The 17,952-nt window shown below is 41.2% G+C and overlaps 1 protein-coding gene across 2 annotated transcripts in view; it reads right to left on the reverse strand.

The window, feature by feature from the left end:
• The window catches only part of spock1 (SPARC (osteonectin), cwcv and kazal like domains proteoglycan 1), a 115,298-nt gene that overhangs the window by 97,168 nt on the left and 178 nt on the right, over window positions 1-17,952 (reverse strand). The window contains exon 2 of one of the 2 annotated variants that reach the window (XM_085293874.1): window positions 17,340-17,471. In XM_085293874.1, coding sequence (XP_085150000.1) covers window positions 17,340-17,471 — 132 coding nt within the window. Of the gene's footprint in view, window positions 1-17,339; window positions 17,475-17,952 lie in introns of both variants that reach the window. The other variant, XM_085293866.1, reaches the window with a different exon arrangement.

Here is a 17,952-nt window from a genome sequence, read left to right on the forward strand (position 1 = left end):
ATGTCCGTTTCTAGATTGGTTTGCCCTATGCGTTGGTCAAGACAGGCAATATCTCAACAAGCTGTGGGAAATTGTTTCGGACTCCTGCGGTCCCCAGAGGACAAATCCCGCTGACTTTTCTCCATATGCCACCAGGAGGTCCACTCTTGTGGTTTTGTGTGAAATATCTCTACAACTGTTGGATAAAACAGCATGACCACAGCTTCAAAATGGGATGTTTTTTGTCTGTTGTAATAACTTTGGTGACTCCGGAAAGCAAAATTGCAGTCTTTCTAAACCTTGATCTTATTTTCAGAGCCTTCTGGGTTTCACTAAATACAAAAATGTTTGGAAACATAACAAAGTCTTATTGAAGAAAAAGCCTGAACTATTATGTGCTTTTGTACTCAATTTAAGTGCTCAAAGCTCTTTTTCACCATAAGCCTCATTAACAAATACATACAGGGTGCCTTTTTCTACACCTAAATGCTTATAGCTTAACATCCAGATGATCAAGGGGACCTGGCATTTCAATTTCTTGCCCAAGGAAGTTTCACAAAAGCAAGGGTTTGAACCACTAACTTTCCAACTCTACGTCCTGAACCACAGCCATCACTAATCTTGAGGGAAAGTGTGCTGTTGATGGTATTGTGCTATTTGAGTGACAGTTAAGGAAACATATTCATGGAAGAGTGTAATTAAAGTACAAATACAGAAAACAAAATAGAAAGTTTAACTTACTAAGGTAAAGGTTAATAAACTCATAAAGGTACATGGTTTCTGGTTCCAAATTGTGACCACAAACTATGCAATAGTTTGTAAATGTTTAATAGACTACCTTTAGAGATAGGGACATGCTGAAAATGTGCCTAATTTTCCTGTATTGGATTAAAACACTCTACTCTGTATGCTGGTCCTTGCATATCAGTGCATGCAGTGTCAGTTTTATGAAAGATGACCACTACGAGTCAAAAGGGTCAAACTCAGCTGCATCACTGCATGCATAACATTGTAAGAATAAAACAAACTGTAACATCAAAACATTCTCAGACACTTAGCAATCTGCTATAATAACCCTCTCAAAATTCAGAGAATTGTCGCTATTGCTTTGATTTACCCAGAGTTTGCATATCATAAATGAAAGTGTTGCAGGGACTTATTTTATTTTTTTAAACTTCATCAGTATATGAATATAAAATAGAATCCAACATTGTCACATAATTAAGCACGTCTAGCCTAAGCTTAGGCTAGATAACAAGGATAGTAGTAAAACCACATGTTCAACAAGGAAACACGTTTGAGGAAAAAATACATGTAAAAACGTGCACAAAATGCAACCTATTTACAGTAAACCAAATCTAAAAATTGGGATAACATAATAGTTTTACTGCAAATTTATTATGATTTCTGTTACGGCCCATTTTGGGGGAATTCTTTATTTCTCAACTTTTTCTACTTGATAAGTTTATAAGCAGTCTTGGTTTTAAACCACACATCGAGCAATTTTTGGCTAACCAAGACAAAGGATTACCATTGTGTAAGAAATGTGATATCTTAAATCATGGCTCCAAATGAGCAGTCATAAATCAAAAGTAAAAACTTATCTGTTTTCTTGTGACCAGACACGCCCTGAGACCACAATTCTGATACAAATACAAGCCAATCAATAGAAAAGCAGCATGAAATGATGCAAGTCTATCTAAGCTGTCAAATGGACAATCTGGATAGGTCACCAGTCTATCTCAAGTCTCTATTTAGTATATTGTCTGTTAATTTAATAAACATTTGCTTTCTGGAGGAAAACCAAATTGATACTGTTTTCTAAACCTTGAGTGGAAATGATGAGTTTTTAAAACATGCTGTAGAAAGTGATACAGTAAGGGATATGGAAAATCAATTACAGCTACACAAAATAAAATCTGTCAGATCTCGGTGCGTCTTCCTCTCTCTGCCTCTCTTGGTATCTCCCCTTTACTCCCTCCCCCTCGAGCATCACATGAGCTGCAATAGCAGAAACCTGATGAATTATTGAAGGAGACAAGACATCTTTCAAACTCACACACGCGCTCTAACACACAAACAGTAACTGTATCCCTTTCCTCAGGGGAAAAACGAGATAATGACCAATTCAATCTGACATGGTTTTAGAGACTGTAAACATCAGAGTGAGAGAAGAAGAGAAAGAGTGAAAGAGGTGGGGAAGAGATGCTGACACTGATCTAAAACTAAACTGCGAAGGTGTGAGGAAAAAAAAACGGAAACAGACTTCTCACAATTTATTCAACATTTTGATTCTCAGGTTTGGAAAGGCTTATTTTTGTTTTTCAAATGTGGTAAGCCAACTTGCATATAAAATCTAATGAATTACAATAAGTGATTATACTGCTACCAAAACACAATATGTAGCCAAACAATTCTTTCCAGAGGCTGATGTGTAATTTGAGTGCTGTTTGTATGATAATCTGCATCAGTTATCACGATGAGAAAAGCGATGCGTTCATCATCTTAGTAACAACCCCTGTGATTACGGGGAACAAGCAAAGGAAGACACTTATAATCAGTCATGGCAAGAAGCTGGCTTATAAATCACAAGATATACCTCACTACATGACGGTGGAGAGAAGAAAATGTTGGTCCATTGTGTGGCAGCAAAAAATTGCACAATACAAAAAGTGATTATTATAACGGAGAAACAGTTGAACAGTGAGTATTATCTTTCTCTGCCTCATGCTCACATTTCTTCTAATTAACCCTTACTTCTTCAGATGTCCAGCAGCTTTTTTTCAGTCACATAGATTTCATGCTGCATAATTATTATAATATTATGTTTTCTTTTGACGCCTTCTACAGAACTGCTCAAAGTTTTTCTGTCTGTCAAGAGCCAGGCAGACAAATCTTGACAACTTGACTGCCAGAAAAAGTTCTGAAGTTTTCAATATTCCAGAGGAATGAATCATGCAAACTATGTGTTACCTGAATGTTCTACACTGTCAACTTTTGGTTTAAGAATGAAAAAGCTCAACAGCTACTGAGTGAGGGTATTAACTATGGTGGGCAGATTTGAACTACCCCTGAGGATGAACATTATACCTGCTCAGCTCAGTCACTGTCAACATGTTGAGATGCTAAGTATTTAATAGAACAATACAGTCTAGCACCACCCCTCGCACAGCTATACATTCTTACAATACTATTGCATTAGACTCAAAGTAAGAGACACCAAATTAATAGGTGAAAAGGTGTGTTATTCCAAGGCTATTAAATAACCAATTAAATAACCAAAATTCAATTCAATTTTATTTATATAGCACCAAATCACAACAACAGTCACCTCAATGTGCTTTAAATTGTATGGTAAGGACCCTACAGTAATACAGAGATATATAAAGCAGATTAACAGGGATAGCTCAGTAGGTAGAGTGGTGGCCCCATGATCGGAAGGTCGGGGGTTCGACTCCACTGAACGGCTACCCTGAGGTACCCCTGAGCAAGGTGCCGTCCCTACACACTGCTCCCCGGGCGCTGCACCGGTGGCTGCCCACTGCTTCACTAGGTGAACGAGTTAAATGCAGAGGAACTTTTTCCCTATGGGGACTAACACGCACACTTTACTTTACACTTTACTTTTACTTTACACTTTACACACTGCCGTATGGAGAGATGCAGAGAGAGAAAAAAAACCCCAGAGGAAAAGACATCTGATCACACTCTAAAAACAGGTGCACAGGATCACACTCCCCAAGCGTACTCTACAAACCGGGTCTAGGTACCCTTGCCCCTGGAGGGGGGAATTGCACCCAGACCCAGGTGGTGTTACCCTTTTCCCTGCGGTGGGGAGAGGCAGACCACCCCGACTCCGCAGCAGCAGGGAGGCCCCAGACCGCAGTCGGACGGCCAACTCCTCCTACTAGCCCTCCCGCTCCAGCAGGCCGCAGAGAATGGGGGTGGGAGAAGACTCCAAACCTCCCTCCACCCGCTCATTGTAGTGTTGATGCATATGTGTTCTAAGGTGCAATTAAAACCCAGGAGGGCATGGAGCTACCTGCCAAGGAGCAGCAGGTAAGCGCATAGTCCCTCCTGCTAACCCTCAATGACTAAGTGTATTTAAAATTGAGAGGTGGGCAACGACGTCAGGGGTGAGGTATACACCCTGATGGTGATTTGGACTCCGTGATTGTGCCCACCCCCAAGATCCTATATGTATGTGTAATGAGAGTGTGAATAATGTGAATGTCTAAGTTGTGGGATAAAATTGAGGCAGAGGCAGCCAGAAGGGGACGACGGGGGGGGGGGGGGGGGGGGTAGCCTCCTCTGCACCCTGGTGACATACCCCCACTCCAAGGCCCTGCATGTGTGGGTGGTTGTGGAGGAGCGGGAAGAGGGAGGCAGCTGGAGATGGGGAGGGAAGGAAGGGAGGGGCAGGTAACCCCTCCCTGGGGCCAGCTCCCCCGCTGACCCCAGTAGGCACTCCCACCCTCCGCGACCCGCCAGGGAAGGGGGGCCCAGGCCCATCAGACCGGGGCCCAGTGCAGTAGCGCCCCCCGGCTCCACAGAGCCCTGGACAGTCCACCCAACCCCACCACAGAGAAAACTGCACCCACCCCACCATCCACACATCTTCCAGACTACATAAGACGGTAAACGCCCAGGCTGAGATCTTCCTCCACCTCTCCTGTATCTCCCCCTCCTGCAGAGAGTTCCTGAGAGAAGAAAGCTCCTGCAAGATGTGACCATCCCCCCCACCAGTTGAAGAGCCCCCCAGGCGGCTCGATGCACCGGCGGCACCCTGCTCCAGGGCCGGGCCGGGCCCCCATGCACCCACCCGCCCACAACCCCGGCAATGAGAGCATGAGGGTGGGAATGGATGTTTGTGTCTGTGTGTGCCTGTATGTCTGTGTCTATATGTCAGGTTGGGTACCAGACGCCACCTCTCTGGGGACACCTCAGGCCCTCCAAGGTTTGGAGGCCTATCTCCACCCACCACCACTTCCCCTGCCGGTGGCGGACTCCCTCAGGTGTCGGTGTGTTGGTGGTTCTTTGTGTCTGGGGGTGGGCGTCCGGGTACACACCGGCTCACTCCTTGGCGGCCGCTTGTCGGGGCCTGGGGCCTGGGGCTCGCTCGGGCCCCTTTGGAGGTGGGGTGCCCCCGGCCTCTCGGCCTAGGGCTCGGTCACTCAGGCGCAGCTGGGGGCCGGCGGAGCTCACGGGCGCGTCACTGCAACTCCCCCTGACTTCTGCTCCGCGGCTGCTGGGCGAGCCCTCATCTGGGACTCTCCTCAGCTCTTACTGGGACAGTGGCGCGGCTGCCCCTCTGTTGGTCTTCCATGGTCTCTTGTGTTCTGGGGGCCTCTGGATGTCTGGAGTTTTGATCTCCTCCATACCCGCTTCACACCCTGGAGGACGGGGCTGTGGCCCCCCCACACTCCCTAGCAGATCATTACATGGAGAAACCTTTGGAATGCAAGCATGCTGATCCACACAGGTATGCACACATGGGTATTCACAGACGCGGACTAAAGCTTTCTTGGCTGCTGCCTCAAAGCACACTGTGCGCTGTCTATCTTGCGTGCTGCACAATATCGTTTATTACTTAGTAAATACTGATATCTATGACTAGCTAGTTTATTGTGATGGTGCTTTGTTTTCTCTATTATTATGTTGCTCTTTGTTGTTTGCTGTCTCCTCTGTTTGTTTTTGTTTGTTTGTTTGTTTGTTTTTTCTCCATACAGGTGACCCAGGAGTTTTTTTTTTTTTCTCTCTCTCTTCCCCCCCCTTCTCACCGTCTCTTCTCCCCTTTGGTTTTCTTTCTTTCTCTCCCCCTCTCTCTCTCATTCATTCCCCCTGTCCTATTTATTAAAAAAAAAAAAAAAAAAAAAAAATGACAAAGGATGAACTGAAGCTCTGCCATCACGTAATGTCGCATACTGCTGTTTCTGATGTCATTTAAAAAAAAAAAAAAAAAAAAAACAGGTGCACAGTGAGGATGACAGCTTCATCAATGGCAGTGGCAACAGATTCAGCAAGAACAACTGTGACATTTATACTTTACTCGACCATTAATATATAAAAACAAACAAACAAACAACAATGGCATAAATCAATGAAAATGAAATATGGTAAAAGAAAATGAAGGGAGGGGAGGGAACAGCTCAAAGGTGTATGCATACGTCCTGCATGCATTGTAATCACATGTTAACACTAGAGATTTAGAACGTAGATTGAATCTGTTGTAGTGCTCAAATGATTAGTTGAATTATTAATTAGATGGAATCCTGCTCAATACCCATAGCCCAAAGCATTATTGAATTGGTAAGACTGTGAATCAAATAGCCAATCAAAACTATATGTGAAGAAGCGGCAAATGAAAGCAGAGAAAGCTCCACTGCTGATACAAGAATCTCTTTTAATAGGCAATAATGCTTGTGTGGTTGCTATTGTGACCCATTTTTAATGATAATGATCCCGAATTTTATTTTTGAGATGTAACACTCAAAATAATGTTCAGAAAAAAAAAGGACTGAAGAGGGAATCCACCCAAATTCCATCACGTTGTTGCATTAAGGGAGGGTTTGATGGCATTCAATTAGTTTGTTTATGCAGCGATATAATTACTGCTAATGCTTTTACCTAACATTCAGAGAATGGTAAATTCACATTTCAGTCTCTAGCCTGTGAGATTTTTTTAAATGATTATATTGCTAGCTAATGCTTGTGAAGGAAATTTCATTACATTTTTGGCACTTAGTGGAAAAGTTCTACAATCTCTTTGCATATATAACTAGACACATTTAACGGTTGTGGCAATGTAATAACTCATTATTACCTCATCTATTACAATGGTACCAAGGACAAGGGTTCTAAATGCAAGTTTTCTAATATATTGCTTAAAGGAATAGATCTAAATGTAGATCTGGTGGCATTACAGTTTTTTGTTGTGTTTTTTCCATGGTCTAGCAGTAGTCTGTCTAGGTAAATCTTTAGAGAGACGCAGACTAACCAGACAGCATCTCTTCAAAAGAATCAACAGCTTAGCAGGAGACCTTCATATCTGCACCAAATAGACCAACAGAAAGACAATCCCCACAGAGAAAGAATGGAGCTTGGAGGGGCTGCCGTAACAAAGCTGACTGAAACACACGCACACGTGCACACACACACACACATAGATGATCAATTCCACATTTCTCCTATCCTTCCATGTTTGTCCATCTGTTCTGCCGGTGCTCATAGGCTTCACATTAAAGCTCCTCCTCTTCCTCTCTTCTCCTAGCATCTCTCTCTCTTTTTTCTATTTCCCCTCTCTGGTCTGTAGCCAAAATTACGGCCAGTCCTTTATCTCCCCTGCTTTGTCTATCTCTCTGTTGTACACTCCAGTATTGAGTGTACACACATGTGTGCACACACCCACACTTCACAATCAGTGTGTCCTGGTCATAAGGGACAGTGACCTTTGTCTTTCCTGTGACCGAACTGCCCTCAGCTGACTATGTATGCATGGTGTGTGTGTGTGTGTGTTTGTGTGTTCCTGTATTTTTCACTCTTATTGATTAGATCAAGGCTCCAATCCAGGTTACCCTGCCCTGTGAATTGAATAATTGATCTCACCAAAAGCCTCGGGGTGGATGGGATCATGTGTTTGTGTGTCAGTACACACAGGCAGAAACATCAGCAAGACAGACACATGGAAACTTTAGTTTGAAGAGGTACTAGAACACAGAAAGAAATGCACACAACCACAGTCCTTTAGAACAGAGATTAGAATCAGAATGTTCTCATTTGACATCAATGGCTCAAAGTGAAAAATATTCACACAGAAGTAGAGCATGGAAAAAAAATCATGGGTTGAAAGGAGCAGAAAGCATGAGAGACAGCGGGGGTTTATTTTGAAGGGCACTGTTTCATCGGGAATTAGTGGAATGTAAAAAAGAAAATGGGATGAGCCAGGAGAGAGAGAGAGAAGAGAGGATAATGAAATGCATGAAGAGAAGGTATAGAAGCAGCTGAGTAGGAGAAAGAGAAATGGAGGGCAGAGCAGAGGGGGAGATAAGAAAGAATGAAAGGTGTTCAGGCAAGTCTTTGCTTAATTGACAGAAATACTGTATGTCTGCTGGGGAGAATACACTCAGGATTTATGTATGTTTGTGTGTGTGTGTGTGTGTGTGTGTGTGTGTGTGTGTGTGTGTGTGTGTGTCAGAGAGAGAGAGAGGGGGGGAAGGTGAAGGTGACTCCAGGGGTTCGTCTTTTCTAAGCTACCTCTCTAAACCTCCCTACCCCTCCCCCTTGGCTGTGCAACCGACCAATCAGAGCACATGCATATACAGGCCTGCACAAACCCAGACACACCGACCAATACCATTTAATTTGGATTCAGAGGGGAGCATCCAGGTATAAATGTGTTGACTGTGAAGCAGTGTGTGGAACAAAAAAAAAATGCATGCTCAGCAAAATCCTTTCCTCCATAAATGCCAAAGGACAAAACATGTAAAACAAGCTACCAAACAAACCATTTGTGAATTTAATAAATGATAATAACTCTTCAGGTGCTTCTGTTGCAGACAAAACTACGCCACAGGCGGGATCTTTGACTGACAGTCCCGAAAATGCTGGCATCTTGGAAAACAGAATACGGATGGCATTTAATTCTCATTGTGAGAATGAGCTGAGACAGGTGGCTCTCATGTTTAAATTACAGGGCACCTACACAAGCACATACACAGGTGTTCATCATGTCTCTCCATACACCGACTAATGAATAGACAGTCTGAAGACGGAATGCATTTACACAAATACATGAGGTAATACACAGCAGACATCCAATGTCCCTCATAAATTCGACTTATTGGATTTCTGTAAACCTGACAGCACACCCTGCAGGGTGGTAGACAGGATCTCACTCTGAAAGGAATGAAAATAGTGGAAGTGGACAGCTAGTAAAAAAGCCTCCTTTAGAAAAGAAACAAACAACAGGCTCAGAAAATTGAAAACGTTTTTCTTTTTACCTCTTTAGTATAAAAGATTCCAGAATAGAAATGACAGCTTTTATTCTGTCAGGAAAAAAAGCCAGAAGAAATGGTGAGAGAAGATGACACGGTTGAGATGTAACTCCAAGTATATTCATGCATGAACCAAATTTTCAGATCAGTATGCATTCCCCAGGTTTGTCCCACAAGTCTAAAAGTTAAGAAGTCTATGTCAACATACTTCCTGTACAAGATGGCATTTTTAAATCTATAACCAGAACTTTTTGTCAGTCAAAAAGTTGTTGTACATTACCTATAGCATGCTAGCAGGGGTTGTATTGAAAGCTAAGGGGCTTTTTTACTTTCCACTATAAGTGTCTATAGTGACTTGTGGCCATGAATGCAGGCAACTATAGGCACTCTGAACATGTGTTCTTTCAGATGTTATTTTCTAGTCTGCTTGGAGGACACAGTTGCAGTTGGTGTCTTTGTTTCCTAGTGACAGTGCAGAAAAGTCTGTGGTGTGCTGTCAGAGATGACTAATGCCACAGGTATGCTTGCCATGATAGTCTTTGCTCATGTAAACTGTGACGTCAACACAGCCATCTAACCATTTTTTTGTTGCACTCAACTTAATGCTTTCTGCTAATAAGCCATAAGGTCTTGCAAGTCACCCATCAGCAGAAGATGACATATGAGTAAACTAAGCAGCTGTTGAGTTTTTGCTGCAGAATGCCTTATTTTTTCCAGTTCTTTCAACAATCTCTCATTCTGCCATCTGGGGATCTCTACGCTCATGCACTGATGTTTCATTTCAGATCAACTAAGCTCATGCTCACAATATAAAAAGGCTCTTCAGCTGTAATGCTTAGAGTACATTTATTTCAATATAAACTAACCAATAACCAATAAAATCCACCTGTGATAGACTGTCTTAATCCAGAATAGCAGAACTGACCCAAACCAGCCAGCCCAACAATGTACACACTGTTTGTTGATAGCTTTCAATATTCTATAAAATTTGATTATAAAAGGATCTTTTCTGTTGCATTGTATATCTCCAATTGCACTATTTTATGAAATGTTATAAATAGATTATCCTACATTATTACCTCTATTCCCTGCAGAGGGCATCTAAGATTGTGGTCAACAAGGTGAACGCTGCTGTAATTAGCCAAATGATTTAGAAAAAAATGAAGGACCATAATTATCTGCTAAAAATGTGTCTATTGACAACACTTGAGATAAGCGTCTGAGGAGAGATAGAGTGGATGAATATGAATATGTGCCACCCGTGTGATGGAAGTGTGAATATTGGTGCCTCCGCTCCAGGAAATCAGCGGGGTTGCTCTTTGATGCTCTGTGGCATCATCTCTGTCACTAGGTTTGGATTGGTTAGTAAGGTTTGCAGTTTTTGCTGCTACTAATTCTACCACTGCTCCAGCTGGACCTCTCATATTCACTTTTGTCCTGACCAGAATACTTTGATGTAGCCAACAACAGAAGGCAGCTGCAGGCTTACAACAAAGTTGACCCTGTCTGAAACAGAAACACAGTTGAACCCTGTGCTGCATACAAATGTGTGTATATTCTCTGCAGCTATAGTTTATTTGCATAAGAGCTTATGAAAATTAAAATGGTGATTGCAACCTCAGGACAACTCAAAAAGGCTACTGTTGGCATAAACAACAACAACAAGTCGTTTGGCAAAAGTGCAACAAAGGAGGTTTAGCAAATTTAAGGATTAATAAACAATTTAATTGGTCGAGAACATTTAGGTGTCCTCTAGCAAGCTGAACCACATCTTCAACAAATTAAAGCAATTTTTCACAAGACAGCTAATCACAATATTGTGAGTATTTGAACTAGCTCTGGCAGCAAGTCTTTCTACAGACTTCATTCTGAACATTGCATGCCATTTATTCCACAAACATGTTCTGTTGTCTGCATAAACAGCATAAATTAACGTTTGCATCATGAATGCAACTAAGGAACAAAGACACTGGAGCTACTATTGATTGAGAAAAATGCTATTAAAATGTCAAACTGTGCTGGTAAGAAACACAATTATTTTTCTACCGCATGTCATTTAACAAAAGGAGGACTAGATTAATCTGCAGCACACGTATCTCCCTACACGTTAGACCTCAGTTAGTAATGTGACTAAGCAATTGAATAAATCAATGTGTTGGCCAAACCAATACCAAAAGTGCCCAACAGCAGCATAAACTGCAGCTTTTCTTTTTCTTTTCTACGAACATTATTGCTAAGGATTCTCTTATTGCATTGGAGTCACACTGGGTTAAATATGTACACTTGGGTTTTAAGGGGTATTTATTATTTTCTTCTTTTTTTTGGGTTGTATGGAAGCCCCAAACGCAATTTCATTGTTCTTGACAATGACAATAAATAAATAAATACTAAATACTAAATCAAATCCCGTGTTCCTTTTTTTTTTTTTTAAGATAAGCCACCTGGACATTGACTATTTAACTATTGCACCAGCTCTGCCAAGAAATGGACACTCATGCATTATGCAGAAGGAGCAAGTGGCTCATCAACAGGGATGCAGAGTGAAACATGGCAGGCAGAGGAGAACAGAAGAGAGGAGGAGTCATGGGTAAGGCCAAGGGAAGAGAAAGGGGGAGATAGGAAGGGCTATGGTTGAGGAAGCACAGGGTCATTCGCTGCTCTGCAGACAGAGGGAGAAAATGACAGAAATGGAGAAGCTTGGAAGAAAAATGTTGACTTCATCACTCAATAAGAATTGATGAAAGAGCAAAGAACTGATAGAGAGACTGACGTACTGCTATAAAAAGAAATTGTTCACAAGATTAATAAGTGGTGATAAAATTAAATTGGAAAATATAAGGATCGGGATTAATTTATAGCTGATACTCATTGTTATACACTAAACTTTTTCCAGCAAGGCTATTAAACCTTGAGATATATTTTCAGAGTGCAGCTAATACATCTGTTAGCTGATATCAGCCTATTAGAGATATATTGGTATTGGCAGCTATGCTGTCTGGTAGAGATGTTTTACAGAAAAGGTGCTTGGGTTAAATTATAAACGGTGTCACCATCACCATCATCATAGTTTTCCCTGCAGAGCGACTCCAATACTGTCATTAATGACTGCAGCAAATGTACCAGAGTGTATGTCAGACGAACAGTAGAAGAATATTGGTCATTATAGCAATATATTTTCAGTATGAGCATCAACTCCCCAAAATCCAGTACTGTTGGGTTCTACTGTTCACAATAAAGTAATTATTCTTTATATACTTCGCTTACCATCTGCTTTCACTGTGATATGATAATTTTCCAAGTGCCATCCTGTAGAGAATAATCATCTTTTGTTTTTAATAATTATGTTTTTAAATAATGTAAAATATTTGTTATATTACTCACTACAAGGACAGGCAGGGGTTTTTTTTCATGTTACAATCTGCACATCATCTTCCTTCCACACTATATCAGCTCTGAGGAATGTCAGATGATTAAGACAGCGCCAGATCATCAGCTTAACATTCAACATGTTGTTGACATACTGCGTCCACCCCACCCCAAATTAAAAAAACCATGAGGGGAAAATGGAGAAACCATGGAGTCATGGTTGAGAAGAAAAGGAGGGGGGGGGGGGGGGGGGGAGTGAACTGGAATCATATCAATCTGTGTTTTAATTACCTGGGTTGTAAACATGATTCATAGCAGCAGTCACACTGTGGGATTGCAGTGCTATGGCTGGGGTCCTTGTTCTTACTAAAGACTTAAATAAAATAATTACATACATGACACACAGTTTAATTTAAGACTATCATTTAAGACTGATGATTATGCCAAACATTTTTTCACAGTGTTAAGTCTCCTTAGATCACTTAATTGTTGTCTAGGACCAAGTAGTTATGGTAAAATTAATCACAATCACAATTACTCTGATGAAATTAAGATTGTGCAACGTGATTGTTCATTGATTTGGGAAAAATGTGAATTTTTCAAACTTTAAAAAAATGTCTTTGAATTGATTCAACAAGATGCTGGAAGCATTCATCAGAGATTCTGGTCCATATTGACTTTCTGGCATTACACAGTTGCTGCAGATTTGTCAGATGTCCGCCCATGATTTGAATCTCCCACTCCACCACATCCCAAAGTTCTAGTGACTGTCGGGGCCATTTTGGGTAAAGTTTGAGATGATTTGAGCTTTGAGCAGCCATCAGAAGATGGTGGTGCACTGTGGTCATGAAGGGGTGACCATGGTCAGCAACAATACTCAGTTAAACTACCAACCTTCTGATTAGTATTTGAACTGCTCTGCCTCCTGAGCCACCACAAGCTTAGAACACCTGGTATTCCCAGGCAGTCTCTCATTCAAGCACTAACTAGGACTGACCCTATTAAACTTCCGAGATCAGATGAGATCAGGCATACTCCAGGTTAGGACTGCTCGATTATGGCAAAAATGATAATCACGATTATTTTCACTGAAATTGAGATCTCGATTATTTGACGATATTTATTTAACCCTTTAAGACCTACTATAGAACCAAGTCCACCAGAGCTTATATTATTTTTTTACATCTTGTAGTGCCATTTGTGGGAGCATTTCAAGTTGCTATACAACTGTTATAGCCCATATTTTAATAATATGTATGCATTAAGTCCATAGTAACTACATTAATTGCAAAAAAGTGCAATAAACTACAAAAAAATTGAAAATCGTTTTTGTTTTGTTTTTTACATATATTTCTACTTGGAGAAATTTAAGAGGTTTATCCCTCAAAACTTTAAATACAAAAAAGTTGCAAAAAATAGTTTACAACAACAGGAAATTTATTTTGAGTGTCTTCATAGTTTTATTTTGGAGATACACCAATTTTTATATACTGCAGGAAAAACGAAAAAACAATCCTATGATGCAAATTTGCAAAGAAAACAGCATCAAAATAAACTATTTCCAGCTGTGCAATTCGAGTTCTAAGCATCCCAGAAACTATTCAGAAAAGTCAAACATGACCAGTATAGGCTTTTAAGGCCTACAAGTAAAAAACTACATTTTCCGCGAAAATGACGTCACTTCCGGTTTCGGGCAGGAAATGGCAGACATGTGACAGTTCACGCTGACCTGTTTAACTGTGGGAAGTGTTACGAACAGCTGATCGGATCGGCAAAGCGTGTTTCTGGAATATTATGTTTTTGTTCCTGCAAGAGCTTTTTATGCAATTTTTGCAAAGCTATATGTGGAAGAAAACCGTGACCGAGGACAAACTGATGGCATAAGATGTAAGTACAACTCCTCCGGTTTCATATCCAAAATAAATTATTGCGCTAGCTTACACGGTTCAGGTTCTACAGGGATTTAAAAATAGTTACACAAAACGGAGCGTGCTGCTCTGACCGGCTTTAAAGGGTTAACAATAACAATGTATTGAATAATGACTTTAAAAAATAATATAAAATAGTGTGCAACACCACTGAAGTTTTTTTTACCTCTCTTTTCAACCAACGGCAGTCACTCTCCTCTCCAAATAACTTCTGCTTAGCTTTCCGAGCTTCCCTCGGGTCCTCTTAATCAGCGGTCTCCAACCTTTTTTGCGCAACGGACCGGTTTATGCCCGACAATATTTTCACGGACCGGCCTTTAAGGTGTCGCAGATAAATGAGGGAGGGGCTAATAATCGGCTCAGTCATTTTTAATGATCGTTGAAAGCCCAGATCGTAATCGTGATTAAAATTCGATTAATTGAGCAGCCCTACTCCAGGTGGTACGGCCGGAAGAATTGCAGCCTGGGTTTCCAGTTCTTAGCTGACTGCTGCTGTAGCTCAGTAATACTACAGACTACTCTGCATAGTCTTCTGCATATGCCTCGGTTGTAATGAGTGGTTATTTGAGGTACTCTTGCCTTCCCATGAGCCTAAAAGCATCTGGCCATGCTCTTCTGGCCTCTAACATCAACAAGGCATTTTTGCTCAGAGAACTACCTCTCACTCAATATTTTCTCTTTTTTGGACCTTTCTCTGTGAACCCTAATAATGTTTGCATGGGAAAATCCCAGCAGATTAGCAGTTTTTGAAATACTCAGACCAACCCATCTGGCTTCAACAACCATGTCACATTCAAAGCCACTTAAATCACTTTTCTTCCCCATTTTGATGCTTGGTTTGAGCTTCAAAAAGTTATCTTAACAATGCTTACATCCCTAAATGAACTGAGTTGCTGCAATATAATTGGGTGATTAGATATTTGAAATATTAGCTAAACACGTGTACCTAATAAAGTTGCTGGTAACAGTATAAAATAACTAGAAAAATAAAAGCTAGATAAAACATTTGAGCCTGACTGGGAACGTTATGCTGTAAAGGCGCTGTAAAAGCCACTGCTGTAAAAAGAGGGATGTGCTCATTTATAACACAAGACAAAACTAGAGCATCATAGCAAAATGGATTGTGGCACAATGTCATCTATGTTATTTTGTTTTCATAGTTGCTAGGACCTATTGAAGCTCAAACATATAGCTGAAAATAAAATCTGATTTATTGCCCAACCCTAGTACTGTCCCTGAAGATCACAATTTCCGCAGTCATCAAATTTAGACAGTTGTTTTATAGTTTGAAACTGATTCATACAGAGCAGTCTTCTTACTGGCTGTGATATTAAAGAGTTTGGTGCCAGACACAGGAGGAGAGAAATCACTAGGAATAAATTGTGAAGGAAAGAAGACACAGTTGGACAAATCGCAACCAGCAGGTTTCCCAACATGATAGGTGTGACAGTACACTCACACACAGGGACACAAAGACACATGTAAACATTACAGCAGCTCCCTCATTTGGTTAGTTGCACTGCTTGAAATATTAAACGTACAGTAAATGTCGCAGCCTTTCCCCCCTATATATTTGCTCCTCATTTCCCCTCCTTTTCCTCCTTTTCGTCTCCTGTCCTCAGCTCTCCACTGACAGTTTCCTGTTAATGACTCTCCTTTGCACAGGAGACCAGAGAGTGGAATAAAGTGGACACACACACACACTGCAGGTAGTAGAGCTCAAACTGAATGTATACTGCAATGACCACCTCTCACATCACGGTAACAGTACTATGTGGGGAAGGCCAGCTCTAATAAGGCCAAAGTTACCCCTCTGTCTGCTGAAATCTCTGGGGATTGCAGAAAAGCGCATCATGATGTTAAGAGTATGGCAACACTGCTGTTACTATTGGTCTGGTGATGTGTGTTAGTTCACATTAGGCCAAACCTAAAACATTGGTGGAAGAGTTTGCATCTCAAAATACTTAAAGAAGAGCACAGGCTTTTCCTAATTATTTGAAGAACACGTGTCATGCATCAAGACGTCTGGGTATCCAGATTTATTCTCACTTAAATTATTAAAGATTGCTTGAGAGGTATCTTAACCCATTTAGGGCTCCCCCAGCAGACAGCTGTGTTACACACATAGAGATGGAGGCCAAGCATTTTCCAATAATAGGACGCTTTAGAACTGTTTGATCATGCAGAGTTGATAGAAGATCAAGACAGAGTCCCAATACAGTAGGAACACGGCAGGTTATAGTTAAGGTGCATTGGATACACTTTAATATCTGTTTTAGCAGCTTTAAAGCTGGTAAATTCATGCTGTCAGAAAACACTGCAAACATTTATTTTCAGGTCTGTGTTGAAGATGTGATTCGAACCAAAGACTGCACATTTTTATGGCTTTGTCTTCCATGAAATGAGAATACTATCCAGGATTTTCACCTTACCCTTCAGGAAACATGCCCCTTCGGTTCACCGTTTATGTGCACAGCTTAAGAACACACATACCTCTGCATATAATAGCTGCTACATAAAGTTTGCATTAAACATTAATATTGTTTTAGGTTAAACAGAAAAGGCTTATGGATAAAAAATAAATAAATAAACATTAACTGCAAAGGTGTTTTTTATGTTAAAATCACATAGCACACGCCCATGTCTTCTGATCCCAATGAAAACTGAGATTAATTATTGTTAATGAAAGCCCTATATAACAGAATGACACCCTATGAGTTTGTGACAGCATTACCAGAAGAAGAAAAAAGGCAGTTCAGTAGCAATATCCTTCAATCAATCAAAGCAAAAGCTGGCAAGAATTCTTCCCCGTCATGTACAGAAGTGCAATGTCTGTCGATAAGTCTGATTGGCTTTCAGCCGGGGTTTGAACCTGCTGAGTTTCTACAAGGTGGATTATGCCTGCTGGCAAGTGCTCAAGTACTCACAGGGTGTATCAAGGGTGCAGTGTGCTCTCTCTCTCTCACACACACACAAATCCAAACAGATAAACACAAACACATGAAAAGATTCGCATTGAAGCTAATTAAAACGCCGCTTTTGGCTAGATGTTGTGTTTCTCAGAGCAACTCACATCTCTGAATCTGTTCCAGGATCTGTCCTTATACTGAGCCACGGTTCCCAGCCATTTCTCATTATTGTTAGCGGAGACCACCGTTTCTCTGCTCAGCAAGAGAGCCACGACAGGTAGCAGAAAGAAGAACATCTTCTGAAAGGAAACACAGAAGAGAAGAGAGAGAGGAGAGAGGCGGGGGTAAGAAAAGAGTGAGAAAACACATGGGGAGCGGAGGATGCTGCAAAGTGTAGATGAAGTGAGATGGAGCACTTTAGAGAACACACAACTCTCACGCTGTGACGCATCATGGGTCAGAATGTCACAATGAAGCAACAAACGGACCCCCACTGAAAGACTGCACGGGGTGCAGAGTGATCATTTCATCAAACTGCTGAGGCTCCATCTAATCGGATTATAAACACTGGAGAGTTGTTACCGCGGCAGATTGGGCACAGCGTAACATTAGCTCGCGAGCTTCCCATCTGCTAATTAAAAAACAGAAAAGGAAAAAAAAAAGCAATTATCGGCGTCAACACAATTGCTGCCCTCACGGACCTTTGTCTTGGCTTTCAGCTGCTTTCTCTCAATATCACTTCAAATTTAGATTTCTTTTCAAATTCACACCAGCGAC

The sequence above is a fragment of the Mchenga conophoros genome, linkage group LG2 (assembly GCF_057382185.1).
Source record: "Mchenga conophoros isolate Kocher_MC1m ecotype Shallow Benthic linkage group LG2, M_conophoros_male_GT1.1, whole genome shotgun sequence".
Taxonomy (NCBI): domain Eukaryota; kingdom Metazoa; phylum Chordata; class Actinopteri; order Cichliformes; family Cichlidae; genus Mchenga; species Mchenga conophoros.